Source organism: Cavia porcellus, unplaced genomic scaffold, assembly GCF_034190915.1.
Source record: "Cavia porcellus strain 051 isolate PalLab524CR breed Dunkin Hartley unplaced genomic scaffold, mCavPor4.1 scaffold_40, whole genome shotgun sequence".
Classification (NCBI taxonomy): domain Eukaryota; kingdom Metazoa; phylum Chordata; class Mammalia; order Rodentia; family Caviidae; genus Cavia; species Cavia porcellus.
Window position 1 is genome coordinate 134,586 of NW_026947523.1, and position 27,679 is coordinate 162,264.

At 43.4% G+C, this 27,679-nt stretch overlaps 2 protein-coding genes across 15 annotated transcripts; one reads left to right on the plus strand and one right to left on the minus strand.

Annotated features, from left to right (window-relative positions):
* The first annotated feature begins 220 nt into the window (after positions 1-220).
* Rabl2b (RAB, member of RAS oncogene family like 2B) lies at positions 221-17,849 on the plus strand. 14 transcript variants are annotated; one of them, XR_010045739.1, is made up of 11 exons: positions 221-389; positions 1,727-1,876; positions 8,803-8,832; positions 10,139-10,218; positions 11,151-11,230; positions 12,838-12,949; positions 13,247-13,344; positions 13,587-13,670; positions 13,812-14,022; positions 14,919-15,005; positions 17,516-17,849. XR_010045739.1 is itself a non-coding variant. In XM_003461579.5 (9 exons), the coding sequence occupies exons 2-9, from the start codon at positions 1,770-1,772 to the stop codon at positions 13,872-13,874; spliced, it is 654 nt and encodes a 217-aa protein (XP_003461627.1). In that variant the 5' UTR covers positions 221-389; positions 1,727-1,769; the 3' UTR covers positions 13,875-15,237. The 14 variants fall into 14 exon arrangements, 11 of the variants coding, with proteins under 11 accessions (XP_003461627.1, XP_013009045.1, XP_013009039.1 ...); XR_010045738.1 differs by lacking the exon at positions 14,919-15,005; XR_010045737.1 differs by lacking the exon at positions 17,516-17,849 and having other exon boundaries at positions 14,919-15,237.
* A 3,530-nt stretch (positions 17,850-21,379) lies between these two features.
* On the minus strand, positions 21,380-27,430 carry Acr (acrosin). Its single transcript, XM_013153554.3, has 5 exons — positions 27,276-27,430; positions 26,176-26,382; positions 25,814-26,097; positions 22,576-22,721; positions 21,380-22,026 (listed from the first exon to the last, which is right to left on the minus strand). Exons 1-5 carry the CDS (start codon positions 27,422-27,424, stop codon positions 21,469-21,471), a joined length of 1,344 nt encoding a protein of 447 aa, XP_013009008.3. The 5' UTR covers positions 27,425-27,430; the 3' UTR covers positions 21,380-21,468.
* Positions 27,431-27,679: the final 249 nt, after the last annotated feature.

The window sequence follows — 27,679 nt, forward strand, 5'->3', positions numbered from 1 at the left end:
TTCCCTATTAATTTGTGCTTCAGTTTTAATTTCCATTTCAACTAACACTAAGACCCCAAATAGCCCGCAACTATACACCCCCCAAAAGGGATTACCCCACCACCACACAAGAACCCCTAACTCTGTCAGGACTCCAACCCAGACGGCTGGGCGGAAGTGGAGGATGTCCCCGCGATCCGCCTGCCAGGCACTGCGCTAGCCAGCCCGCGCCCTGGCGGGGTCCTTCGGGCAGGCAGCAGGACATCCCTCCCGGGGTCCTGCCGCGGTTGCGTAGCAGCTGTGGGGACGCCGGCGGCCAGAAGCAGAGTAGGCCGTGCAGGGAGACCTGTGGGGTGTACCCTGTGTGTGGTGGCATCCCTGGTCTTTCTAGCCCTGAAGCGGGACTGCAAGTGAGGACGAAGCCGCCTGTGGGTCAGCCTGTGGGATCCGCCTTTCCAAGGCTGTCGGTGGGCCCTGGGGGAAAGAGGGCTGGAGCCAGGGAAATTCCTGCTGTGTGGAGCGCGTTGCTAGGGCATGGTGGATGCCTAGAAATGTTTGTCGAATGAAGGAGAGTTTGCTCCCTGGATGGTGAGGACAGCGACAGCCTTTGAAGGTCTTCGATCCTGGAACGATAGGCCAGACTTGGCTTTTGAATGGGTCACATATCAAAGCCCTCACTTTGCCACCTCCTAGGCACTGCACCAGAGTCTGAGGGTACTGCAGTAAGCAAGACTCAGTGCCTGCCTGTACAGAGGCAGTAGCTATGCGGCGCAAGGAACTTTGGAGCCCCGTTGCTATTTTCTGCCCCTCATCCCCCTATACAGTTGTGTCTTAGTCCTCACTGCAGCAGACCAGCTAGTTCGTCATTCTTGGCAATGTTTGCAGAATCTTATTTGGATTAAGGGGAGAGAAAAGGCTAAAGATACTGTTACACATAGGTGTTGACGCTGGGTAGTCGTAATGTATTGTACAACTGGAAATGTGAGGAGCAGCATTTGGTTTGACAGGACTAAAATATTCTATTCCTGTTTAACGTATAATTTATGCCTGTGTCCCTTAGTCTCCTAGTGGGCAATTGCATATCTGAGTCGTACTGAGGGAAGTACATCTCTGTAATTACAGTGTGACATTGTCAGCGTTTAAAGATGTTTAAAACTACTAGAAGTTAAAAATATCACAGGGGTTTTGGAATATTCATGTTGAGGGAGGGAGATGCAACTTGCAGTGTCAGCAAGATAAAAGATGATGGGGAAGTGAGAGAAATGAGAGCAACTGGTAATATATGTGTGTTAAGCATCTTTGGTTCTGTGGTCTGTATCATTTAGTGATGAGCTCAGGCTGTTTTTGCAACATGGACACTTTTCGTTATTGTTTTACAAGAAAGAAAGCTTATATGTTGAACTTGTAAAGTTTCAGCATGTTAGGTGGAAGGCATGATGTAGAGACCACATAGGAGAATCTTGTAAGGACAAGGTTACAACCTCAAAATTCAGCATATGGCAGCCAAATTGGTGATGAGTAGGGAAGAATGATGCCCTAGGGCTTACTCTCTTAAACTTCTGTCCAGGAGGAGAAAGAAGTGATTTCGGGGTCAGGGATTTAGCTCAGTGGCATTAAGTGCCTGCTTGACAAATGCAAGGTCGTGAGTTCAATCCCTGGCATTCAATCCCTGGCACCCAAAAGAAGTGATTTGGTTGAGGGGACTTCTTATCTCTAACAGCAGCCTCTTGTTGACTTTCCTATGCAGTAACAAGACCCAGTGAATGGGCTTCTCTTACAACTAGGAACTGATGGCAGAGGACAGAACCAAGCCCTCTGAGCTGGACCAAGAAAAATACGATGCTGATGACAGCGTGAAGATCATTTGCCTGGGGGACAGCGCAGTGGGCAAATCCAAGTATGTTGGCAGGTTGGGGAAAAATAATCAGATCCAAAATGGATCTGAATTGTTAGAAGAGTCCTCCAGAGGCACAGAGAGGCATGGCTTCCATGGGGTGGTAAGGGAAGAGTCTTGGCTAGAGCCCAGACATGAGCAGAGATCATCACATCAGCATCTGTGTATGTGTGGAGCACATGAATCATAGAGTAAAAAATCTGAGCACTTTCTGTGAATCTTAACAGAAGGTGTGGAGCAAATCATCTTGGAGATTGTTCAAATAGTCTAGAGTGAAAAAGTGAGCACTGTGGTACTCCTATGTGTGGTGATGGGATAACGAATTACAGGGCATGACCCTGTGGAAATGGAGAGAGTAATGGGACGGATTGAACAAAGCTGGTAATAATACCTGTTTGAGGGCCTCACTAAATTGATATGTAGATAGCAATAATGATTAACTGTAATAATTGTAAAAATTGGCTTATTCTTCTGACTTCAGTGTGGAACTCTAGCTGGAGAGGTGAAGAGAGGCTCTGGAGTGCTGGCAGCTTGTCTGTATGAGGCACCCTGCTTCCTCACCTATCTGGGACTGGTGAGAGTGCACGCCCATTTTTGCCTTGACAAGATGAGTGTAGAGTTCCTCTGCCTAGATGGTCCATCCCATTGTCTGCCTTGGAGTTGTATTGCTATGACTAGTGCTCTAGGCCATCTTCATAAATCCACATTCTTTTTCTCTTCCCTACCCACATTCACACATTGTAGAGCTACTTCAGGATTTTCAGATGCTTTGACCACCTCAGCAACATCCTTTACAATAGAAATGAGGGTAGGTATTATAGTCTGAGAAGCTCACACAATAAATAACAACCCCTTTGTCCCCACTTGGAGTCCACAAGCAACAAAGGGAGAACAGGATTGGCAGGCAATTAGGGAGCAGATTGTCAGGGCAGGACCTGCCTACTACATTAGTGCTACCCAACCCCCACATTCAGCTTCAACCTCACTTGAAATAATAACAAAAAATAAGAGTCTAAGTAATTAATAGGTCACCAAAAGATTATCATGGCACTAGCATCTATGACATTTAGAAAACAAGGTGGTTCCAGCCCCTGGCAATATCTCAAGCAAAAATTATCCCATGATGGAAATGATTTACCCTAGGTGACGGTGAGTACATAAGAACCTTGGCTCAGTTCATTGGGCCTCCTGAATTCTATGCCAGTTTTTAGTGTCTCTGACTTACAAGTCTAAACTCAGTTGGGAGAAAACTCCCATGAAAAGGCAAGTTAATCTGTTGCTCTGCAGCCTTGATTCCAGAGGATGGTATTGGGGCCTTCTCTAGTTTAAAAATTTACAGTAGTGACACCACCACCCAGCAGGCTTTCTTTAAGATGGCATTTTTTTCTTACGCAGCACATTCATCCTTCTTGACCCCATTTTCTCCGTGAGTACTCCAGGGCTGCATTAAGAGTGGGCCCTAATGACATAGCTTTCCATCTTTCCTAAGCTGGCATCCGAAGACAAAGCCTTGCCTCCGGTAGAGGGTTCATTCTTGCATGTGCCACTTCTTGCAATGGAAACTGTTGAACAAGGTCCTAACACTATTTGAGCCAGCCAGCTTGGACACTATTAATGAATCCACCACCCAGATGCTGAATAGTATCATAGTCAGACTCTGAAGTATCTAAGAACCCTACCTTTGTCCCCATTTGCAGTCATGCCACCTGACTTCACTTGGTGTAATGCTTTCATTATTGATCCATGTTGTACAATGCACCATGACTTCGATCCTTTTTTGACTGAATGATACCCCATTGTTTATACCAATTTTTGATTATCCACTCATCTGTTGATAGACCACATATGTTGTTTCCACTTTTTGGATATTGTACATAGTGCTGCTCTGAGTGCTGGCATACAGGTATCTGTTAGGGTCTCTATATTTCAGGGTTTTTGGCTGTGTAGTTACAAGTGAAATCATTGGGTCCTATGGTAATCCTATGTTTAATCTTACGAGGAACCAACAAATTGTTCCCCACAGTTGCTGCATCATTTTACAGTCTCACTAATAATGCACAAAGGTTCTAGTTTTTCACTACTTCAACACTTATTTTTCATTTTTATGGTAAAAGCATTCCTAATGGGTGTAAAGTGGTAGCTAAACATACTAAAATCTTAGAAAATATAGAGGAAAATCTTCATGACTTTGGATTTGGAATGGTTTCTTAAATGATGCCAAAGGCACAGGAAACAGTTTCAATTTTGATATTTTGAGCCTTTCCTCTTTTTTCCTAGACAGTATAACTGAATGTTTGTTAATTTTGTTGCTTCCAGAGAACCAACTTTGGATTTCATTGATTTTTTTCTCCGTTGCTTTTTCTATTTGGTTTGCCTCATTTTTTGAGGGGTAGGAAGTACTGGTGAATGAACCCAGGGAGCCAGTGAGCACTGGGTGAGACCCTACCTACCCCCAGCATTTCTTTGTTTGTTTGTTTTGAGATACAGTGTCGCTGAGTTGCCAGGCTGGACTTAAACTCGCAATTCTCCTGTCTTACCCTGTCGGGTAGCCAGGATTATAGGCTTGTGTCACTGCTCCTGCCTTCACTTTGGTGTTTACTGTTTTGTTTTGCTGCTAGCTCTGGGTTTAACTTGTTCTTCGTTGAATGGTGCATTAAGCAGTGCAGGTAGGGCATTGATTTAATAGAGTTCTTCATTTTTAATATTTTTAATGTATACATTCACAGCTGTACCTTACAGCTCCCTTTTAACACCTTTTTTTGTACCGAGACTCAAACTCAGGACCTTGTGCTTGCCAGGAAGGCACTTATGCCACTGAGCTATATCCCTGGCCCCTCAACACTTATTTTACTTCATCCATTAAGTTTTAGTATGTTGTATTTATATTTTTATTCATTTCAAGGTATATTCTAGTTTCCCTTATAATTTCCTTTATGATCTATTGGTTATAATTTTTTTCCTGGTCCATTTGTTATAAATTTTTCCTGATCCATTTCCTGATCCAAAGTGTGTGGTTTAATTTCTACCTATTTGTGAATTTGCAGTTTTCATTCTGGTATTGATTTCCAGTTCCATTCCATGGTCATTGAAAAAGTTAACCTTGAGCTGGGTGGGGTTGTACACACCTATTGTGCCAAGTATGCAGGGGGCCAAAATGAAAGGATTACTTGAGCCCACCAGTTTGAGACCAGCCTGAGCAGCATGGCAAGCTCCTATTGAAAAAAAAATTTTTTTAAGAAAAAGATACTTCTATGTGATCTGAATCTTTTTGGGGAGAAGTGAGACAACTTCTCACTATGTAGTTTGGGCTGGTCTTGAACTCCCTCTGTAGCCTAGCGTGGCCTCAAACTTAGGGTGATCCTCCTACCTCGGCCTCCTGAATGCTGGGATTACAGGCATGCATCACCATGCTCAGCCTAAATCTTTTAATAGGATTTGTTTTATGGCCTAACATGATCTGCTTAGAAATGTTCCATATTCACTTAAAAAGACTATTTTCTAGGGCTGGGGATTTAGCTCAGCGGCATAAGTGCCTGCCTTGCAAGTGTGCAGTTGTGAGTTCAATTCCTGGTACCAAAAAAAAACCGAAAAGACTATTTTCTCTGGCTGTTGGGTAGTGTTCTGTATTGATTAGGTCTAATTGGTTTTTTAGTGTTCAAATCCTGTGTTGGCTGATCACTATAGTCATTCTACCCATTATTGAAAATGAAATACCAACATCTCTAAATATTATAGAACTATTTCTCCCTATATCAGTGTTTGTTTTCTAGATTTGTGTATCTGTTTTTAGATGCTTATGTATATGTAACTTTAGATCTTGACAGATTGAATCTTCTACGAACTTAGTTGTATCTATTGATTTTTTTATCCTTACTGAACTCACTTGTTCTAGGAATCTTTATTTTGTAGATTCCTTGGAATTTCCTATACACAGACTGTTGTGACATCTGCACATAAGGACAGTGGTATTTCTTCTTTTCTGATCTGTATGCCTTTTATTTCCTTTCCTCACCTTAATAGACTGGCGAGCATTCCCAGCAGTTATAGAAGAATGGTGAGCACAGACTACTTAGCCTTCTTTACAGTCTTAGGGGAACACATGTCATCTTTCATTGTGAAGTATGATGTTAGTTATGGAATTTTTTAGAGGCTTTTTATCAAGTTGAAGTTTTCCTGTTTCTTTTTTAAGAGCTGTCATGAAGGAACATTGAATTTTTTTCAGATATGTTTTCTGCATCAATTGATATGATCATGTGAATTTTCTTTTTTAGTTTATTAATATGGTGGTCACTTTGATTTTCAAATATTAAACCATCCTTGGATCCCTGAAACAAGTTATAGTTGGTCATGTCTTAAAACATCTTTTATATATTACTGCATTCTCTTTGGTAATATTTTGTTAATAATTTGTGCAGCTGTATTTACCAACCATTTTTTTCTTTTATTTGTTTATACAGTCTTTATGTGGTCTTCATGTCAAGATTAATTGACTTGAATCAAGAAGTGTCTCCTATTTTATTTTTCTGCAGGAGGCTATGTGAAATGGCTGTTGTTCTTTAAAGGCTTGTTAAAATTCCTAAAACTGGCTGGGCCTGGAGAATTTTCTTTGGAAATCCTTTAAATTATAAAATCAAAGTCCTTAATAATTACACATCAATTCAAATGATCCATTGCTTATCAAATTGAGTTTTGGTAGTTTGTCTTTTTGAGAGATGGCCTATTTTGTCTAATATGTCAAGTTTATGTGTGGAGAGTTGTATATTATGCATAGTTTGTAGAAACCTATGGTATGCCTTAGGAAGCAATGTGTATGTTAGATAAGCTATGTTCAGGCATGAATTATAGTATTATTGGCTATGAGACCAATGTTAGTGAATCAATAATATATAATAAGTGATGCATTTTTAAGGTATTCTACTCTACATTCTTTTTTAATATTTTTTATTAGTACATGTTTGCAATTCATGGAGTTACAGTCATTTTGGGGAGTGGTTACATGCACATACCACAGCTTGTTTTGTTTTGTTAATCTCCCCACACACACATTCCCCTATCATATTTTTCTTTCTCTTTGGGTGTTTTTGTTTTTGTTTGTTGAGTTTGTGTGTCTTTTAGCAACAGCATTTTACTGCGCAGTTCAGGCTGGCCCTGAACTCAGTTTGTAGACCAGGTTAACCTCAAACTCACAGCAATCCTCCTGCCTCAGCACCCAAGTGCTGGGATTACAAATGTGTGCCACCATATCCAGACCTCTTGTTGGAGCTGGGGATTTAGCTCAGCGGCACAAGCGCCTGCCTTGCAAGCAGGCAGTCGTGAGTTCGATCCCTGGTACCGATAAAAAGGAAAAAGACAAAAAAAAAAAAAAAAAAAAAAAAAAAGATCCCAGACCTCTTGTTGATATTATTCATCTTAGCTCTGGAAAATATACCAGACACAAGCTTAAATACTGTGTTGTAGCTCTCATCTGAGTGAGGCAAAATACAAACAAAGAAAATAATGAAGGATGGATAAAAGGGACTAGGAGATTAATCTCTTGCAATAGGAAAGTGGTCCAAGGGGAAAAGCATGAGGGGTAAAGAGGAGGGGAAGGGGAAATGAGCAGAATAAAGATATACTGTGTACAGAACCAAATAACCTCAATTAATCTACTCTACATTCTATATTGGGGAATTTCTTTTGTTCTAAAGTTCAAGGATTCTTTTCTAACAAGTAAGTTACTGATAAATGATGTTATATATCTGATTATCAGTTTTTTTAGATTTTTTTTTTTTTGTCTTTTTCTTTTTCTTTTTTATCGGTACCGGGGATCGAACTCATGGCCACCTGCTTGCAAGGCAGGTGCTTATGCTGCTGAGCTAGATCCCCAGCCCCTTGATTATCAGTTTTAAGATACAGGGGTATTTAAAAAAGATATGGTGGTGTTAAAATGATTTGGTTCTTTTACTTAGACCTCCTGATGAACTTTTTGAGGAAGGCATGGTAAGGCATGTGTTTGGTGTGAGGAACATTGTTTTGGGATTTTTGCTTTTTCAGATTTTTTATATGGCCTAATTGGTGATCACTGTTTTATGAAAGCTAAAAAAGGATTCAGGGGTATCCTTGGGTTTGAGGATATATGCTAAAGTAAGCTTGCTAACCTTGCTCACATTGATGTGTTTATTAATGACTAAGCACCATTGCATCTTTGCACTGCCTATGCTGTGGGGATACAGCAATAAATTACTAATCTGACAGCTACTCTGATTCACAGTTTATTCCAGCAGAGAGACAGTAAAGTTAAATGCTTAATGTTTCAGCTGCTGTTCTGTTCAGGGCAGAGAGAAATGAAGCAGTGTGTGATGAGTAGAACTACTTCCATATCATGGAGTTGTCAAAGACAGTCTCACTGCTAAGGTGACATTGTGGGTTGTTGTTGTTTTGTTTTGTTTTGTTTTGTTTTTTTGTCTTTTTGAGACAGAGTCTCACTATGCAGTTCAGGCTGGCCTTGAGCTCACTTTGTAGCCCAGGCTGGTCTCAAACTCCCAACGATCCTCCTGCCTCAGTCTCCCAAGTGCTGGGATCATAGGCATGAGCCACCATGCCCAGCTAAGGTGACATTTTGAACAAAGACCTAAGGACCTACTGGATGATTTTTGTGTGGAGGGTGCAGATATCCTGGCCCAGGATTCCCCGTGTATAAAACAGAAATAATTGCATGTGTAGCAGTGTGCTGAGATATAAATAATGGATCTAAATGCCTACATGGACTGGTCTGTGTGCTCATAGTGACATAAGTGGTTTTGCTATGAGAGGCTGGTAATGGTGATTTCCAAGTTGCAGACTTGACCTAGAAATTAGTCTGTGACTTCCATATTGTTAGCCAGAGCCTGTTGAAATAGGGGTAGAGAGGAGATAGGGATGCTGCCTGACTCTGTATATTCCCCTTACAGGCTTATGGAGAGATTTCTCATGGACAGATTGTATCCTTTAAGGTTTGAGATGCCCCTTGTTCATGTGGCCCCTCCCATACTTGTATGCTCACAAAATCCCCCACCCTTTGCACCAGCAGCCCCGCAAGGAGCAATGGGTAAATGAATGTACAGGTCCCCTCCACACTGTCTTCTCACCAGTGGACCCACGTGACATCACACAGTTCCTGCTGCTTTGGAGCTTGCTCATATTCTTATGTTAGGAGAGTAATATGAATGACTGAAAAGGCCATGTCTGTCTCAAATGCCTGAATTCAAATCCTCCTTCGTATCACTGAGTTGGGCAAGTCACCCAGTCTCAAAGAACAAGCCTCTTAATGTGACTTTTAAAAGTCTCTTGTATGAATAGACTTTGTAAAATATGAGCCAGCATCTCTCCCTCCTCCCATAACTTATTGTATTATACAAGTTTGAAATGAAGCCCTCCCTGAAACTGAGAACTTTGGGGTTTTTTGTTGTTTGTTTTTATGGTGCTGGGGGTTGAACCCTGGAATTCACACATGTAAATGCTTTACCACTGAGCTAAATCTGTAGCCCTTTTAATTTTATTATGAAAGGATCTCATAAGTTACCCAGGTTAACCTCAAATTTGGTATATTACTGCCTCAGCCTCCCACATAGCTGGGTTCACTGGTGTGCAACAATATGCCCACCAAACTGGGAGACTTTTTAAAAGCTCCCCTGATGGACTACTGAAAACTGCAGGTGAGAAAGCCCATAGAGCCTGCCGCTTCTTGCCCTGACGCTCCATGGCTGAAGTCTGTTACCCTGGGATCTGCGTATATTCTTCTCTACCTCACACCAACTACTCTTGTGCACCCAACCTGTGCACCCCTCTTGGCTTTATTGCTCCCTGGACTTTGAGCTGACATCATTTTATAAACAGCTTATCAGCTACTTGACTCGTAGAAGCTTTTTTCCATGGAACAGTCATGTTGCTGCCTAGCGTTAGGATTTCCTTTTCATCTTACAAGAGCTGCATTCATAAAGGAGCTGAAGCACCACAGCTGCATTTTCCAGTTTCACACTGCCTCTGTGATAGCTTCTCTGTGAAACCCTGTTTCATGTTTACCTCAGGCTTTGATAGCAGTGCTCTGAATCCCTGCTGCTGTTGCGCTTCTCTGAAGCTTATGCCAGCAAGAGGCTGATCCTCATTCTGGAAAATTCATTCAATTTAAATTCTAGGTAACTCCAAAAAGAAAAGGAAGAAGTAGACCCATTCCATCACACGAAACACTGTCTCACCAGGCCTTCCTAACTTGCCTTGCATTCGTCTTACTCCTTAACCTGGGTGCAGTCAGCCACAGCAGCTGTCCACATATGCCCTGAGTCTATATAAGCACACAGCCACCGTGGACGGCAAGACCATCCTCGTAGGTGAGCAGCATGAACACAGGCCACACTGAGCCTCAAAGGGAAGAAATCAGAGAGGAGGAGGTCCTTGGAAGAGAATCAGGAGGGAGGAAATGGAGGAACCAGGGCCAGGGAAGAGGAGGCAGACCCAGTGCTATAGTGAGGACTGGTGCATTGGGCAGGAATCAGAAAGGCAAATTTACTGAATATAGTGGCACATGCCTTAATGCCTGCACTTAGGAGACTCAGATAGGAGGATTGCGAATTTGAGGCCAGCCTTAGCTACACAGCATATTCAAGTCTAGCTTGGATTACATTGTAAGATCATGTCTCAATAAAGAAATGAAGAGCCGGAGATTTAACTCAGTAGCGTAAGCACTTGCCTGGCAAATGTGAGGCCATGAATTCGATCCCTGGTACAAGAAAAAAAGAAAAAGAAAGTAAATATCAAGTGGCTATACTGCCAGGTTTTATTCACAGAATGCTTGGACAAGGTAGTATCTTTTCTCATTCAATCATATAAAGAAATAACAAATGCCACTAGTTCACTGTCTCCCACTCTGGACTTGACCTTGTGTGAGATCACAGCCCCACCTTGGTTAGGCCACACATCTTGCCTGACTGTCCACCATGTGTGGTCACCGTAACAGAAGCCCTGCATCTCGAGTATACAGATGAGGGGACCTCCCTCCCTCCTCCTAAATAAGTCTGCATTGTCCTCCTTACTGGCCCCAACCTTGGGTCCTCCCCTACATACTAGCATAATATAGTTTCTCATAGGACCCCCAGGCACTCTGTCCTGAGGACATGCTCCCCACATAAACTAATACATGTGCTATGGTTTGTGCCACATATGTATCTTGTTTCTATATACAGACACCTGTTCAGAAATTCCTGAGATGTGAGTCTCTGCCCTCCAGCCCAGTCAGGCAATTATAGTTGTGTTCATGTTGCAGACTTTTGGGATACGGCAGGCCAAGAGCGGTTCCAGAGCATGCATGCCTCCTACTACCACAAGGCCCACGCCTGCATCATGGTAAGAGACCACCTGGGAAGTAGAAAAAGGTGCTGGGCAAGTGTGGCTTGAGGGGTGAAGGAGACAAGTGGTTCAGCAGTCCTGGGTCCTCCTAACCAAACTGGGTGCTCTGGGAGAGGGGATGAGGACCACCAGGGATGCTTCACACCCACGTGCTCCTGAGAGCTTCTATATGAGTTCTACAAGCCAAGAAGGGAGGAGCAAAGGAAAGGTGAAGCACTACCTTTCTAGGGGGTGCAGCTCACACATAGTGCTCAAGGGGCAAACTCAGCTGACATAGAGCTATGTCCCCTCTCTAATGGAGCATCTTTCGGAGGGGTTCCCACTGTTGCCTACTGCTTCCTAAGAACCTTTCTCCATCATACCATCCCACACCTCCTTCCTGGTCTCTCACTATGCTATCTAGAGCCACATCAGGACCTCAGCCAGAGGCCAGCAGGTGGGAAGCTACATAACAGGAGTGCCTAGGATGCAACTGTGAGAAATGCTCAAGGAAGGCCACGTCCTCGGAGCTCCCAACCATGAATGCCTGGCTCACTTCTCAGACTTACACTCTTAAGACACTGAAAAGGAGTGTTATTTCTTTTGGTCCACATAAACATTTTCATAAATAGTAGCTGTCTATAACAAGACATAATAATAGATTGGTTTGCATCTTTTCATTTCTTTTTTTGTACCTGGAGTTGAAGCCAGGGCTTGTCCTCAGTCTATCATTGAGAGTACCTCCAATACAATAGACTGGTTTTCCAGATTATAAGCCCTACCAATTGTCCTCAAGTAAAAATCTCAAACTTTTAAACTTTTAGAACAAGTATTCAAAGTCGTGCTGTCACACAAAACTCAAAGCCTAGTGGCACAGAACAGCCATTTTCTGCTGAGTCTTCAATCCACAAGGTCTGATACCTTAACTGAGAAGCACCTCAGGCTGGGTACCAGGTGTCTCCACACATTCAGCTGGATGGGCCATCAGCAGGTCCTGCTCCATGCACCTCTCATGTAGATCCAACCAGTTCCATGCAGCCTCTTCTGATGTTTTGTCATTAGGATTATCCTTTCCTGAGCGCACCCATAGCACTCTGACCACTCCTGGCACATGAGTTCTGCCTGTGGTGTGCATCAGAGCCAGGGTGGAAAGACACAGGTGCTGTTCACAGACACTCACGAGTCTTCCCTCCTGACCCTTCACAGGCTTCTCACCTGACTCTACCTAGTCTCTTAAACCCAGAAGCTCTTGAGAGTTTTCAAAGTTTCAATACTTACAACTAACAGTACTAAATAAAAGAGTGTGATGCAACAAGGCTCAAGGGGACCAAGTGGTGCTAGAGTCTGGCCCCTCGGGAACAAGGAAGTGAATTTGAGCCATTTTCATTTTATTCCTGCATTGGCATTTGAGCTTGCCTCTTTTCTAAGAGTGACCTTTTTCATGATATGTGACCTTATTCATGATATATCCTTTAGTTCCTCTCAAACCCTCTTTCTGAGACTGCTGGGCTAAGTTCTTAACCTGTGTCGTGTGATCAGATTCAACTGGCTAGGTATGTAATTTACCTGGGGGTGGCATGCAGAGACACTGACACACCCAAACTGTCTGCCTTTGCCCTTTGCAGGTCTTCGATGTACAGAGAAAAGTCACCTATAAAAACCTGAGTGCCTGGTATACAGAGCTTCGAGAGTTCAGGCCAGAGATCCCATGCATCGTGGTAGCCAACAAAATTGATGGTGGGGCCAATCCCTGCATCTGGGTGAAGTGATTGTGGGGACCCACTGCATACATTTTCTCCTCCCTTTCTGGCAAGGGCAGCCTTCAGTATTTGTCCTTCTGGACATGCTCCCTCCCCAGTAAAGATTCAGCTGAGCCAACCCATCCTCTTCTCAAGACACAGATCCCTGTTCACTCTTCTGAGGACATATTCCCTAGTTGTCTCTGCTAGTTGTGGCATGGGATCTCCACTAACCCTCCATCCAAACCCCTCTCTTCCCTGGATGGGCAGGCCAGTGTCCTACTTCTCTCTACAGCAGACCTACAGGTGACCCAAAAGAGCTTCAATTTTGCCAGGAAATTCTCCCTGCCCCTATACTTTGTCTCAGCTGCTGATGGTACCAATGTTGTGAAGGTAATGGCCAATTTGAGAGGCAGTCTGTGAGGTGGTACAGTTTCAGAGAGGCTGTGAAGGGAAAGGATGGGAAGGGCAGGAAATGGGTGTGTGTCATGGGAGGGTCTGGGCTTGATGAGGGAGAAGTCCACATGCATGGGGTCAGGTTAATGGGAAGAAGGTAAACTGAAGGGTGAGGTTGCTAGTTTTAGTGGGGCCCAGGGCCCTCTTGCCTGCTGCTCTAATCTCCATCTAACCCCCAGCTCTTCAATGATGCAATTCGATTAGCTGTGTCTTACAAACAGAATTCCCAGGACTTCATGGATGAGGTTTTGGAGGAGCTCAAGGTAGGTGGAGCCCAATTAGGGTGGGATAGAAAAAGTACACATTCACTTCAGAGATGTGGATTATAACCAGATCCAATGGGCTTTGCCACCTCTGAGTGAATCAGAACTACCTTCGGGACTCACCTGTGACCTTGTTCACAGAACTTTAAGTTGGAGCAGAAAAAGGAAGATGCACCAGACCAAGAGCAGAGTGGCGGAATCTAGAGCCTGTCCCTCTTGTGATCAGAGGACAGCCTGTGGTGGCTGATGTGGGGATCTGATTTGGGAATACCCATCAAGCTCTGAATAGAGAACCTCTCCACACCACCCCTGCTCAGCATCCTACAACCCCACTTCCATGCTACAGGAGGAGGTCAGCACCAGCACACTCTGGACAAGCATGAAATCCCACCTGAATAAGGGATAGGTGTCTTTCACACCTCCCTGCCCATCCCGGTCAACAATGGAGAGAATCCAGGAACACTGGGTATCTCCTTAGTAAACAGACTCAGATGATTGGGTTTTTTCCTTCCCAAAACTGACCTCAGGGACTATGCCTTGTACTTCTGCTAAGAGAATGATTGCTTATCCCTAGTTACACCATTTCCCCACTGCAGAATGTGTGAGGCTCTGTTCTATTTCCCCATGGAACTTGTCCCAGGCAACTTTTTAAAAGAGATTTTCAAGAAAACAGATTATAGATCTTTAAGCACCTAGTGTGTTTCAGGAGTTCTTGTAGATCAGACAAACATTACAAGAACAGGATTGCCATTTAAGTTAAAGCGGGTGTCAGGTATTTGATCACACACAGACATTACTGTTGGTAAACATTAGATTGTACAGCCACACCACAAGGAACACCTATTTGGATTACAAGAAAATGATTGTCAGAACAGCTCCCTTAGAACCTGTAAGTATAAGAAGGTTTCCACCATTGTTCTAGGAAGAGATAATCACTGCCTACTGGAGTGATCATGGCTGAAGTGTGGAGGGGAAAGCTGTCTTTCCTTTCCCAGGAGCTGTGATTTGATGATAAGCTCTTACTGTCATCTGATACATTATTTGCATTATCATTATTTTGAGAGTCTTAATTTTAACAGTAAAAATCAAATAACAGTATTTGTGTTCTTTCTGGGTAAATGTGGACTAAGAAAAAAAAAACACAGATCATCAACCACCTTAACAAGGCAGACTGCCTTGATCACAAGCCACCTATGATTTTCTTTTGGTACCAGAGACAGAACTTACAACCTTGCACTTGCCACACAGGTGCTGAGTATATCTCTGGCCCTTTCACCAGCTTCTTGATTGACCATAAAGGAGATCATTTCAGTGGAATTCACTGTTTTAAAAAATGTAGGTATTTTGTTTTTAGACCTCCAGAATATAAATGATTCCACTTTAAATAAGTGATACTCACATGTTCAACCTAGACAGAATATATGTAGCCTCTTGCATTGCCTAAAACTCTACCCATTGAATTTCCCTTTGCTGTCACCTTTCAGTGTCATCCCTCAGTGGGCAGCAGTCCATTTTTGACAGCCATGTACCACGCTAACCCAAATCAATAAATTTCCAATTCTACCAATGTGATAGACTCCAGAATTACTACATTTCATCTTCTGAAGTGCCTGCATCCTATCAAGATATCCAAAGTATTTAGCTCCCTAGGCTACAAGCAGTATAATGTTCTATGGAAAGTCAGGATAGTGCAGTTACCTTCAGAGCTCCCCGGCCAACACACACACAGTAGGAGGATTTATATAGCCTTTGGCAAAACCAAGGATATGTACAGTGATCCTGTGTGAACAGACCAACACATCCTTCTTGATAAACATAGCAGAGGATGTATTTTTTCAAGCAAAAGTTATGTACTGTGTTTCAGTGTTTCTCTTATCCTGCTGCTGAGTTTGATAATATGCTGGACTTGATTTGCTAGTATTTTGTTGAGAATTTTCACATAAATATTAAGAGATTGGCCTATGTTTTCTTGTAGTATCTTTGACTAGCTTTGGTATCAAAATAATAGTGGCCTCGTACAGTGAGTTAAGAAATATTTCCTCCTCCTCTGTTTTTTGCAAAAGTTTTAGAAGGATTGGTGTCAATTTTTTAAATCTTTGGTATATTTCACAAATGATGCTATCTGGTTGAAGTTTTTCTTTTTAGGAGATATTTGATTACTGATTCAATCTCTTCTAGAAAATCTATTGTGATTTTCTTTTTTTGAATCAGTTATGGTACCTTGTGTATTCTATGAAATTCCCCATCTCACCTGGGATATCTCATTTGTTGGCATACAATTGTTCATAATATTCTTACAGCCCTTTTTGTTTCTATAAAATGGTGATAATATCCTTATTCTCACTTTTTATTTTGGTAATTTGAGTCATTTTTTTCTTAGCATAGCAAAGGTTTGTTAATTCGGTTTCTCTTTTTAAAGAACCTGTTTCTGATTTTGGTAGCTATTACTTCTCCAGTTTCTATGTTCCACTTTAATCATTGTTCCCTTTCTTATGCTAGCTTTCAGTTCAGCTTGCTCTTTTTTCTCCAGATCTTTTATTTAAGGCATATAGTTCATACAATTAGATTATGGATTTCAGATACTTCATTTTTAATACAGACATTTACAGTTATAAATTTCCTTCTCAGTGTTCTGCTTTGCTACACATCCCATAGTTTAACATGTGTCTCTATCTTCATTCACCTCAAGGCAATGTCTAATTTCTCCTGTGATTTATTCTTTGGCCTACTGGTTGTTTAAGAAGCATTGTTTAGCCAAGTAGTGTGTTGCATGCCTATAATTCCAGCTACTTGAGAGGCTGAGGCAGGATAATCACAAGTTTGAGGCTAGTTTGGACAATGTAGTGAGACCTTGTCTCAAAATTTTAAAAGGCTGAAATAGCTAAAGGTATAGCTCAGTGATAAAATCATACCTGTTTGATCCCCAGTACCATAATAAAATGAATTAATTTACAAATATTAGTGAGTTTTCCAGTTCTTCTGTTCCTGATTTGTAATTTTATTCTTCTGCATTCAGAAAAGATATTTTGCATAGCATTATTCCTTAAATTCCTTAAGCTTATTAAGATGTTTTGTGATCTAACATATGGTTGGTCCTAGAAAATGATCTATGTACACTTAAGAAAAATATTCTGCTCTTGTTGAGTGAAATGTACTATATGTGTCTATTATTAGTTTATGTTGGTTTTGGAGGGGTATGGTACTGGTGGTTGAGCCCAGGGACATCTCACTGAACTATTTCCCTAGTCTTTTTTTTTTTTTTTTTTTTGAGATTGGGTCTTGCTATGTAGCTCAGGTTGGCCTTGAACTCACAGCAACCTCCAGTCTCAGCTCCTCATGCTGGGATTGCAGGCATTTGCCACCCCCGTCCTGAGACAGGATATTGCTAAATTACTTAATTGCCCAGGATAGGCTCAAACTTAATGATCCTCCTGCTTCAGCCTTCTAGAGTGCTAGGATTACAAGGATACAACAATATATTTTCCTGTATATTTCCATATATTTTTATTAACTTTTTTTCAGTGTTGAGAATTATAGTTCTGTCTTCAATACACTGAAAACTAATTTATGTAATACTAATTTACTTTTGGTAGTATACAAATACTGCTGCTATTCATTACTGTCCTTTTATATTATCGGGTTACATAGTTATACTTTGAGTGCCTTTAACATGGATTTATGGTTATTCTATGTATTTGCCTGTTAAGTTATATAGGAAAGGACAGAAATTATAATATCAGAAGTAGAGAAATACTTGCTTCTGTGTGTAATTATATACAGTTACACCTACCAGTGTTTATTTTTCTTATGGTTTCAGGTTATTCTTTTGTTTTCTTCTATTTCAGCTTGAAGAGCTCCTCTTAGCCACTTGCTTCTAGGACAGGTCTGCTGGTAATGAACCCTCTCACTTCTTTTTTAAACTAAAAAAGTTATACTTGTTCCATTATTGAACAGTAATTTGCTGGATACAGTGTTCCTGGTCCACAGGAAATTTTTCTTCTATAGAACTTTAAATGTGCCGCACCATTGCTTTATCCCTTTAGTCCTGATGAAAAATCAGCTGTTACTCTTTCTGAAGATTGTTTTTCTCTTGCTGTCAAAATCTACTCTTCTTGTATTTTGAGAGTTTGATAATAATGTGTTTTGACATAAGTTCTCTTTAAACTTGTCCTGCTCTGAGTTCTTTGGAATTCTTTGATGTGTGCATTCCTGTATTTCCTCCAATTTGGGAGATTTGAAAAGTTTAGGGGCCATAGTTTCCTCAAATATGTTTTCTTTTTGTTCTTCTTCAAATATGTTTTCTAATCATCTTTTCCCTTTCTCTCTCCTTCCTCCCTCCTCTCTTCCTCCTCTTCTTCCTCCTCCTCCTCCTCCTTCTCTCTCTCTCTCCTCTCCTCTCCTCTCCTCTCCTGTCCTCTCCTCTCCCATAATTTGTATATTAGTGTGTTAGATATGTCCAAAATTTCCTCAAGTTTCGTTCAGTTTTCTTTTAATCCTCTTTTCTTTCTATTCCTCAGGCTAAATTTTTCCAATGATTTCCCCTTAAGATTCATCAGTCCTTTCCTTTGTTTGCTTATTTCTGCTCTTAAGTGCCTCTAGTGAGTTTTCATTTCAATAATCATAACTCTGAGTGCAAAATTTCTATTTGGCCCCTGCTATCATTTGGCTCTGGAATGTTGCTCTCAAACTCCTGCGCTGAAGGCTTGGTCACCAACATATAGCACTATTGGCCAGTAACTCAGTGGTGGACTGCTTGCCTACCATGCAAAAGAGCCTAAGTTTAACCCCCGGTTGATACACACACACACACAGTTTAGAGAATTAAAAAGCAAACTTCTAATGGAAAAAACATTTTACAAATACATGTAACTGATTTCAGATTCAGCACATAAAAAGAACTCTCAATACTGTAAAAAATAATAAAAAAAATTTTTAAATAGGCAAAAGATTTTAAGAGAAACTTGATCAAAGAAGACATTTGGATTGCAACAAGCACATGAAAATTAGGCAAATGGAAACTAAAATCACAATGAAATATTCCCATGCAGCTATCATAAAGACTATAATTTACAAGCCTGACTATACCAAGTGCTATGAAGGATACAGAAAGATAGAACTGTGAGAATCCAAAATGTTACAACTCTGAAGAAATATTTTGGTACTTTTTAAGTTATTTAACATACATTTACCATATAATTTAGCTATTCTTAACATAGGCACTTAGCCAAGAAATATGAAAATATATGCATATTTTGTGTTAAGCAAAAATGTAAAAGGCTTATTTATGAATATTTATAGTTTCTCTGTTGTAGCCCAAACTGAGAACAACCCAATGTTAACAGAAAAACAAATTATGGTATATAATACTTAGCAATACAAAATGAATAAATTACTGATACATACTAAACATAAATGACTCTCAAAAATGATTATCTGAGCAAAAGAAAGTAGTTTTTTTTTTAAGAGTACTTTCTTAAAGGCCAGGGATATAGCTCAGTAGCACTGCACCTGTCTGACAAGTACAAGGTTTGGTTTCCAATACCAAAAAAAAAAGAGTAATTTCTTGAGCCAAATGTGGTGGCATGCTCCTGTAGTTCCAGAGGAGGACTGCTTGGGCCCAAGAATTCAAGACCAGCTTGGCCAATATGATAAGGCCCCATTCTCGAAAGAAAAAGAAAAACAGGATAAATCTATACAAAAATCAACAGCATTTCTGTATATAAGGAAAGAGCAAATATGAAACTTTTGAAATTAATTCTGACAAGATAAAAATACTCAAAACAATAAAATATTACTAAGGAAATAATCATGGCCGCAACTCTTTAGGTCACATGACTATAACGTGGCTCTCTCTTGTGTTTGCTTAATATTTAGAAGACGGCCATTGCTGGGCTCCACGGAGATTATGAAGTTTGGCCTAGACCAGAAATATAGCTCAGTTGCACAGTGCCTGCCTTGCAAGTGTGAGGTCCTGAGTTCAAATTCAGATACCAAAAAAAGAAGGAATTTGACCTAAAGGAGCTGGAGGTACAGCTTAGTGGTAAAGCTTGCATACTATATGTAAGATTCTATATGTATAGATTTTGTAGTGTATGCAGGAGGAAAGAGAGAGAGAGAGGAAAAGGAGGAGTATAAGGGGGAAAGGAGGGGAACAGGAACAGAAGAGGAGAGGGGAGGAGAGGGAAAGGGAGGGGAAGGGAAGGGAGAGCCCAAAAGCCAACAAAATATACTGCACACTCCAATTTTAGTAATGCCAGCTTTTTATCCAAGGTAGAGAGAATTTGGGTTTTATCAAGTGTTGCTATGCTATAGAGGTAAGGGCCATTCAGACCCACATGCAAACCTTCCCATGTGACCAAACCAAGCATTTCAGACTATATGAGGGAAGATTAAGGGCCCCCAACTGACCCTGTGACAAGCATTACTCACCAGAAGCTCCTCACTGATGGGCTCCCATGTGACACTCACACTCACAGGCATTTATAGTGTCAGTCCTGCTCCAAATGTGACCTACCTGTCCCTTATTTCATGGTCACACAACCTTCTGTCACATATTCCCGAGGATACAGAGTTGATGAAATGTGAGGCAGAGGCTTTGTCTGAAACCAGGTAGACAGAGGAATCCCAAATGTGAAGACTCACGGTTGCCTCATCTCTCCATTTCCAAGCCACGCAGGAAATGGTCGGGCCCTCAGGCTTTCTCATCTGAGCCTGATGGACAGCCCTAACCAGAGTCGCCAACTGACCTGAGCCATTAGTACTCCCCTGTAAGCATTTCTGTGGCACTGGCCCTACCTGGGCAGTGTGGGGCAGGTCTGCAAAAAGCATCTTCGGCTGGCTGAAAAAGACAGACTGTGGTCATGCCTCACAAAGCTCCTCATTATCCCTTGTCTGTTTCTGGATTTCCTATTGGTTCTGTGTAGCATCTGTGTATCCTTAGCACTTAAATTGTTTCTATTCTTTGCAATAGATCTTAAATAATGTGGTGGAAGCCATTCAAAACTGTCTCAGCCACTCCAAAATGTATCCCCCCACATATACACATTCACACTGCTGCAAAACAAATAGGGGCTGAGGATTTAGCTCAGCGGCATAAGCACCTGCCTTGCAAGCAGGCAGTCGTGAGTTCAATCCCTGGTACCGATAAAAACGAAAAAGACAAAAAAAAAAAAAAAAAAACTTTAACAAATAATTTTTAAATTCACCAGAAACTAATAAAGTTAGCCATAGACCAGTAATGAACTTGAACCAACAATGTTCAACCAGCCAACCACCAAGATCTGGTGTGGTGGTTTGTTTTGGCCGCTCAAGTAGCTTTGTTAACCCTTGTATGCTGGGGAATCAAGTCTTCCACACAGAAGCCTCTCTGTGGCTTTCAGTGGCATTTAGAGACCATGATCTCCTGGTAAACTACTTTAACACTTGCTCCTTGTTGCCTAGGTGCTCTTTCATGGCCACCTGGCCACTCCTCTGATTTACTTATATAGTCCTTCATTGTTAACTCCTATCAGTTTCACTAAGTGTGAAATACAGATCATGCCACACCTATAGTCCCAGGTCACCTGACTCCAGTAGTAAAATTTAAGATTTAAAAAAAACCAACACCAATGTCTGCACAATTCATACATTCAATCCCTTTAGAGGGCATAGATTTGATGGATGCAGGCTTAGGTTGAGTGGAGGTAGGCAGATAGAAAGAAGGCCAGAAAGCATTTCGTCATGTATATATATTTATAAATATATACATTTATTATTTATATCGTATGAACTGTTCACTGGTCTGTGGAACAGTTTCAGATCAGGACAATGAGATGGGTTCTGAGAGCTCTGGGATCTCCATGCTGTAAGAGCTCTTTGTGCCAGAATTGCCCAGTTCCTTCAGAGCTTCTATGAGCTGTTGGAGGCTTTGGGCAAAAGAAAGTCCTTGGGCTGGTCTGGTGGGAGACAGGGGTGGAAGGGGAGGAGGGGAAGAAAGCGAGGGTGGGGGTGGGGCCTGGGCTGCAGGTGGTTGAGGTTGAGGTGCAAAAGGTTGAAGTGGTCGAGGAGGGCGAGGAGGGCGAGGAGGACGAGCAAGGTTTTGGAAATACCAAGGAGGTTTAGCAGTGGGAGGGCGGGAGGAGGGAGGCCGGGCTGGGGGCAGTGGCCCAGTGGTGGGAGGAGAAGGGGTAGCTGGCTGAATCGCATGGAGAGCACTAGGACCGATCTTGGAAGCAATCCAGTCCAGATAGTCCCAAGTTGCTGTGTAGATTCCAGGACGCTTAGCACGGGCACAGCCTACCCCCCAGCTCGTGATCCCCACGACCACGAAGGGGCTATTCGCGTTGTCTCTGCACATGAGAGGCCCGCCGCTGTCCCCCTGCCCAAAGGACACAGTGGTCACTTACCCTGAGCCACTCTCCCTGTGTGGGGGTCATGGACTCTAGGAGGACAATTTCTGCAGCTACATGCTTTCCTGATGCCAAAAACAGTTGGTTGTGGTAAAGTCTGAGCTGGTGCCACAGCCTCCAGTGAGCTGTGAGAGGGCTGTAGCTAGCATGGGTTTCCCCCAGGGAGGAGATGAGTGGGCCATGGTACAGTCATGTGGCTTTACTGAATACAGGATCATGTGGACTCTGGATATTTTGTGTTCTGGAGAAGAGAGACAGATATTCTCTCCAGGGATCAGGTTCAGGCAATGTATTCTTTGTGCTATCTTGCTAAATGTGGTGATAGATCTCTGTTGGGGCAGCTGGTGTCACCTCCAGTTTTCATTGTGACTAGAGATGACGCTGGGAGAAGGGACCAGGGAAGGAGTCACTAAAATCGAGCCCTTGGCAGAAAGTGGAGGCAGTGATCCAAAAAAGAAGTCCTCAGGATCTGGGGAGCCCTGAAGGGACCCAGGGGTCTGGCACCGAAGGAGGGTTACCTGGCAGGTGTCAATCTTGCCTTCTGGATACCCTGCGCACACGTTGGTTGACATGACACGCCCATTGTACCACTGGGTCGAGTTACACAGGTCAAGGTCGATAAGCTCCACACGGGCCTCCAGCAGCACAGGTGATGGCCTGGGGGCTGCAGCCAGGCCACACAGTGGTTAGTGATCAAGAAATACACAGAGGGAAGCCCTGCCTTTCCCCTCCACCAAATTCCCATCCTCTTAATACTCTTGTTGAACACAGATCTCTCAGCCAACATCCCACCTCTCCTCATATACTCCTGCACAAGAGGTAGGCAGGCTGGAGGTAGAGACTTGTCACCAGGACGAAGGGGCAAGAATGAGTTAGCATATATACTCATGGTGGACAAGGCTGATGGAGGCTAGTTGCTACCAACACTCATTGATTTACGTGGTCCTATTGTTCTCACTTTGGATATGGGGCTGGAATATCATCCAGCCACAGTGAAGCTGTAGGGAGCTTGGACCTGGCCATGATCACCTCTCTTTTTAGAACCAAATCCATTCCCCACAATCTGACAACAAAAATCACCCTCCCTGATTTTTGTTCTTCATCTGGGCTCCTTCCAAGTTATAGACAGAATCCTTTGAAGCAAGGCTATTAGCCTTTCCCCACACGGCTCAGAACTGCTCTGAGGAGGCTTTAAGAAAAAGAGAGCTGAGTCAGTCCCAGACTCTATCATGACCTGGGGGTTAGGAGTAAAGGCCAGCAATGCTACAGTCCACACACCAGTATCCATCTGGCTCCCGGCCCCAGAGCCAGTATAGCTGTGTCTCTTCCTCAAGTGCAGGCAGCAGGTCCCTAAAGAGAAAAGCACTGGTCCCTTCGCACACAGCACCAGAAGAGCCTGACAGGTGAGACTGGACATCTGCAGGACAGATGGAAGCAGCCCCATGTAGGGCAGCTCTGGAGCACACTCATCGCAGGCCTGATGTTAAGCTAGGAGATAGAGTGTGTGTGCAGTGCTGGGTGCTCAGCTGGCATTCGGCAGATCACTGCTGAATGCAGGTTTGCCAGGCTCTTTTCCAATCCCAGGAGCATGGGAGTTTTGAACATATCCTGCCTTTGGGGAAGTAGTGACACTGAGATAAAATGACAATAGTTCTGGCTTATACACCACTAAAATGACTTTTCAAACTTGTAGCAGGACCCATAGGCATGAAAGCTATGGGTCTCATTGTAAAGAATCAGGTATGCTGAAACAGAAGATGGTTTTATTAATCCTGGCCCACTGGCCAAAAAAAAAAAAAGCCTATAAGAATTCAAAACTCAAGGAAAAAACACAGCGTTCTGGGGCAGTTCTTCCAGTCCCAGAGAAGATACATTCAAGGAGGAGGCAGAACAAGGAGAGTTTGAGCAAGTCACAGACTTTGGGGTCTGGCATCTTTCTCGAAGACTTGGGCTTAGGGGTGAGGGATACGTTTGCAAAAACAAAACAAGATTTAAAAGGGAAAAAAAGAGAAAGTGCTCATTACATTTCCAAAGTCTTCTTTGACATCCAAAGGGTAACTGGAAACCTACAATTCTGCTGGGCAACAGGACAGCAAAGGTAAGGGATGGAGTGGAGACCCCGAGACCAGCCTCCCGTGAACTACAAGAATCTCTGAGCTGTGAACATTGCCAGAGGGTGGATAGGAGGTTGGACAAGAATAATGTTGTCCTCACTCTGGGTGCTACGGCAGGGCCACAGCCATCAGCAGCTGGAATGGGGGTAGGAACCCAGGCCAGGAAGCAATAGTCAGATGTCATCAAAAGCCAGAGGGGACAAGACAAAACCACCTTTCTGAGGGGTGGGAATGTGACTAACCTCTCGGGAACTAGATCAACCTCCTTAAGAAGGCAAAATATGAGTAAAGGGAGTAATTCCCAAATTATTAATTTTGTATTAGAAAAAGTCTGAATTTTAAATCTCAAATGACTGAATTGCCTTGAATTAAGGAGCCTGATTTTTCATTCCTAAAGAAAGAGAAGAGAATGATGACTACATTAATTTCAGTCACATTTTTATCCCTAATATGACTGGATGAACATTCACACAACCACCTCTGAGAAGCCAAAACCATCAGTCATGTGCAGAGACCAAGTTCCTGCTTACAACCTTTCTCTCCATGTCTGCCACCTAAAGGAGTGACCTGTTGCTCCTGGGATAAACAGTACCTCTAGACTTCAAGCACGTGGAGAGGGCATCTGGGACTCAGCCCATAACCATGGAGTCTTCTGAGACAGCTGACAACTCCCTGGACCCTCCATAAGCTGCTCTGCTGTGGACAAGAGTCTCCTATTCACTACCCATCTGTGCCATGTGGACCACACAGTATACACTATTTAGGCAGGCAGCGTTACCAAGAACGAAGAGATACAGAGAGGCAGCAGCTCTCATCTTGAAAGGCAAAGGTCCTGTTAGCAGCTGTGAGGGGCCTGGAATACTGGAATAACTATGAACTACAAAAAAAAACACACCCACCACTTGCTTCGCTCTCAGTCTACACAGAAAACTCCAAGTAACACTGATGGAAAAGACAGATGTTAATGCTCTGACTGCCCAAGGATGGGGAGCTCAGGAGTCCACTGCTGATGGTAGATAGAGCCATCCTTGTACTCTCAAGGGCCAGAATGTTCAATCACATGTTAAAGAACCTGTTAAAGTCAGAGGCCATCTAATCTGACTCTTCCATTTACAGATCAGAAAAACTAACCCACTGCCACAAAAACACATTAAACCACTTCTTCAAATGCTTTTTAGGCTATGTTTCCAATTTCTAGAATCTAAGAGTAAGGTGCCAGGTACAGACATAGCCTTGACCTCATTCTGAAAAGTGCCAAAATTCAACTTGTATCTCTGTTCAGCCTTCCTTTAGAAAGCCACCAATTCACCAAATTATGTGACCATGAACAGGGGACTCAGCTTCCCTTGTCTCTCCAGTTATGCAAAGGCACCCTGAGAATATCTGTGGGACCATGGGGACTGAAAATCGCTCAGCCAGTCATCACACACAAACCCTGAACCTCACTAGCTTATTGTTCCTATATTCAGTTTCTTATGCTCCAAAAACCAGAATCCAATCTGACTTTTCTGTAGGTACAAAAGTCATCCTCACAGATGGCTGGACAGAAGTTACTGGTAAGCATAACCCTCAGGACCTCCCTCAGAAGCCTCCCCTCTTGAATGACCAGCAGTGTCCTGCTCAGAACCCCTCCCATACTCACCTTTCTCTCTGATGTACCCCCAGCCAGCCACATAGCAGGTCTGGGGAATTTTGGGAGGGCCTGCCCTAAAAGTAGGCAGGCAACCTGGCCCAATGAACGGCCCACATGAAACAGGAGGGGTGATCTTCAAGAGAGCAATGTCATTTCCTTCATTCACAATGTTGTATTTTTCATGAATGACAATCTTCTCCACATATCTTTCCTGCAAAGGTGCCCTCACTGGCTTATTATTCCCATATTCTATTTCCTCTGCTCCAAAAACCAGTCTCCAGTCATAGACTTTTCTGTGGGGACAAAAGTCATTTTCACAGACTGTCTGGACAGAAGTTCTGGGGACCCCCCTTTGCGTGCCCCACACATACTTTTTGCTGTCGAAGCAGTGAGCAGCTGTGAGCACCCAGTGGGAATTCAACAGGATGCCACCACATGCGTGGTACCTGCGGTTGTTGTGGGCCATGAAGATCTGGAGGCTGACCATCCAGGGCCAGGCCCCGGGCTGTGCCGTCTGCCCTCCAATGATTCGGACGCTCCCTTGTAGGTTCTGCCTGAACCGCAACCCACAGGGGCCACTGAGGAGAACAGGGACACAATTCAAACCCAGCCTGGTCTCTACGCTTGAGGGAGGCAGGAACATAGAGGTAAGAAAGAGCTAGGAGTTAGGTTGAGGCAGCCTGAAGCTCCAGGAAATGGTTTGGGGGGGTTATGCAGGAAGGGGTTGTACAGGCCTAGATGTAAGGGGACCCTGGGCAGAGCAGGTTACAGTTGGAGTGGAAGAACTGGAAATAAAGGAAACTAATATAACAAGCTGGGGTCTTTAGTGCCAATCTTGGCTAAGAGAGCCTGTACAGAGAGAGGTAGGTGGTGAAGGGGTCTTGGGGCTGCAGAGTTGGGTTAGATGGTGACAGGAGGAGAGAGTAACTACAAGCAATACAGAAGCCTATAGGCATGGGCACACTGGGAACAGGGGGGGTCCAGAGGTGGAAGTTCTGAGCCCTGTGCCACAAGCCGAGTAGCAATAGTTTGGGACTTGCTGGCATATGGGCCCCTGGGAAGTGAGAAGGCCTACAGGTCAGTGGAGGTACTAGAGGCCTTTGGAGTCAGGCTAGAGTAGGACATTTCAGCTGCCCATGGAGGGCAGGGAGCATCCCAAAACTCTGAATTCAATGTCTGATTACTGGTGGAGTCAGGTAAGTGGGGGGGGGGGGCGGCACAGATCTAGGATTTGTGGAGTCCCTCTCAGGGGAAACTGTAGACAACTGGGAACTGTAGATGACTGTAGACAAGCTCTGAGCTGCTGATTCTGGGAGCAAGAAGGGTCTGTGTTGGGTCTGTGGGTCATCGGAGCTGTAGGATCCAGGGACTGGTAAGGTTCAAGGGTCCCCAGGACAGAGAGAATCTGGGTGGGACCTGCTGTTTAGAAGACACCCTCCCCCCTCCCCCACCAAGTTCCTCTGACACTTACTCACAAGTGGTGTTATCTCTGGCAATCACAGACACAGCCAGTATCAGTAGAGCGGCAGTTGGCAGCATCTCCACCATACTCCTCCTACTCCTGCCAGACCTGCACGCTGTGACCTCACAGAGCTCTGAGGCTTCCTGGCCAATCAGCATGGTCACCCCACCCCCATCCCCACCCTCACCCCCCAGACAGGCCAGACAGTCTCTGAGGTTTAACTGCTTCCTGCTGAGGTCCTCCTCTACTTCCTGCCTGCCAACTGGTGGGAGTTCATGTACAGATCCATTCTCTCTGTCAGAAGGCCAAGATCTTCTCTGACAATTTTTCTCCCAAGGCATCACTCTGGAGATTCAAGGTCTGCCCCATTTTAACTGTAACCAGCAGACTCAAGACCTGAGGAGCAGTTTGGC

Coding starts and splice junctions, on each gene's coding strand:
- Rabl2b (XM_003461579.5), top strand. CDS start 1,770: ATGGCAGAGGACAGAACCAAGCCCTCTGAGCTGGACCAAGAAAAATAC. Junction 11,231..12,837: donor AGGCCCACGCCTGCATCATG/GTAAGAGACCAC, acceptor TGCCCTTTGCAG/GTCTTCGATGTACAGAGAAA. Junction 13,671..13,811: donor AGGTTTTGGAGGAGCTCAAG/GTAGGTGGAGCC, acceptor CCTTGTTCACAG/AACTTTAAGTTGGAGCAGAA.
- Acr (XM_013153554.3), bottom strand. CDS start 27,424: ATGCTGATTGGCCAGGAAGCCTCAGAGCTCTGTGAGGTCACAGCGTGC. Junction 26,383..27,275: donor AGAGATAACACCACTTGTGA/GTAAGTGTCAGA, acceptor TGTTCTCCTCAG/TGGCCCCTGTGGGTTGCGGT. Junction 22,027..22,575: donor GCAAGATTGACACCTGCCAG/GTAACCCTCCTT, acceptor TCCTTTGGGCAG/GGGGACAGCGGCGGGCCTCT.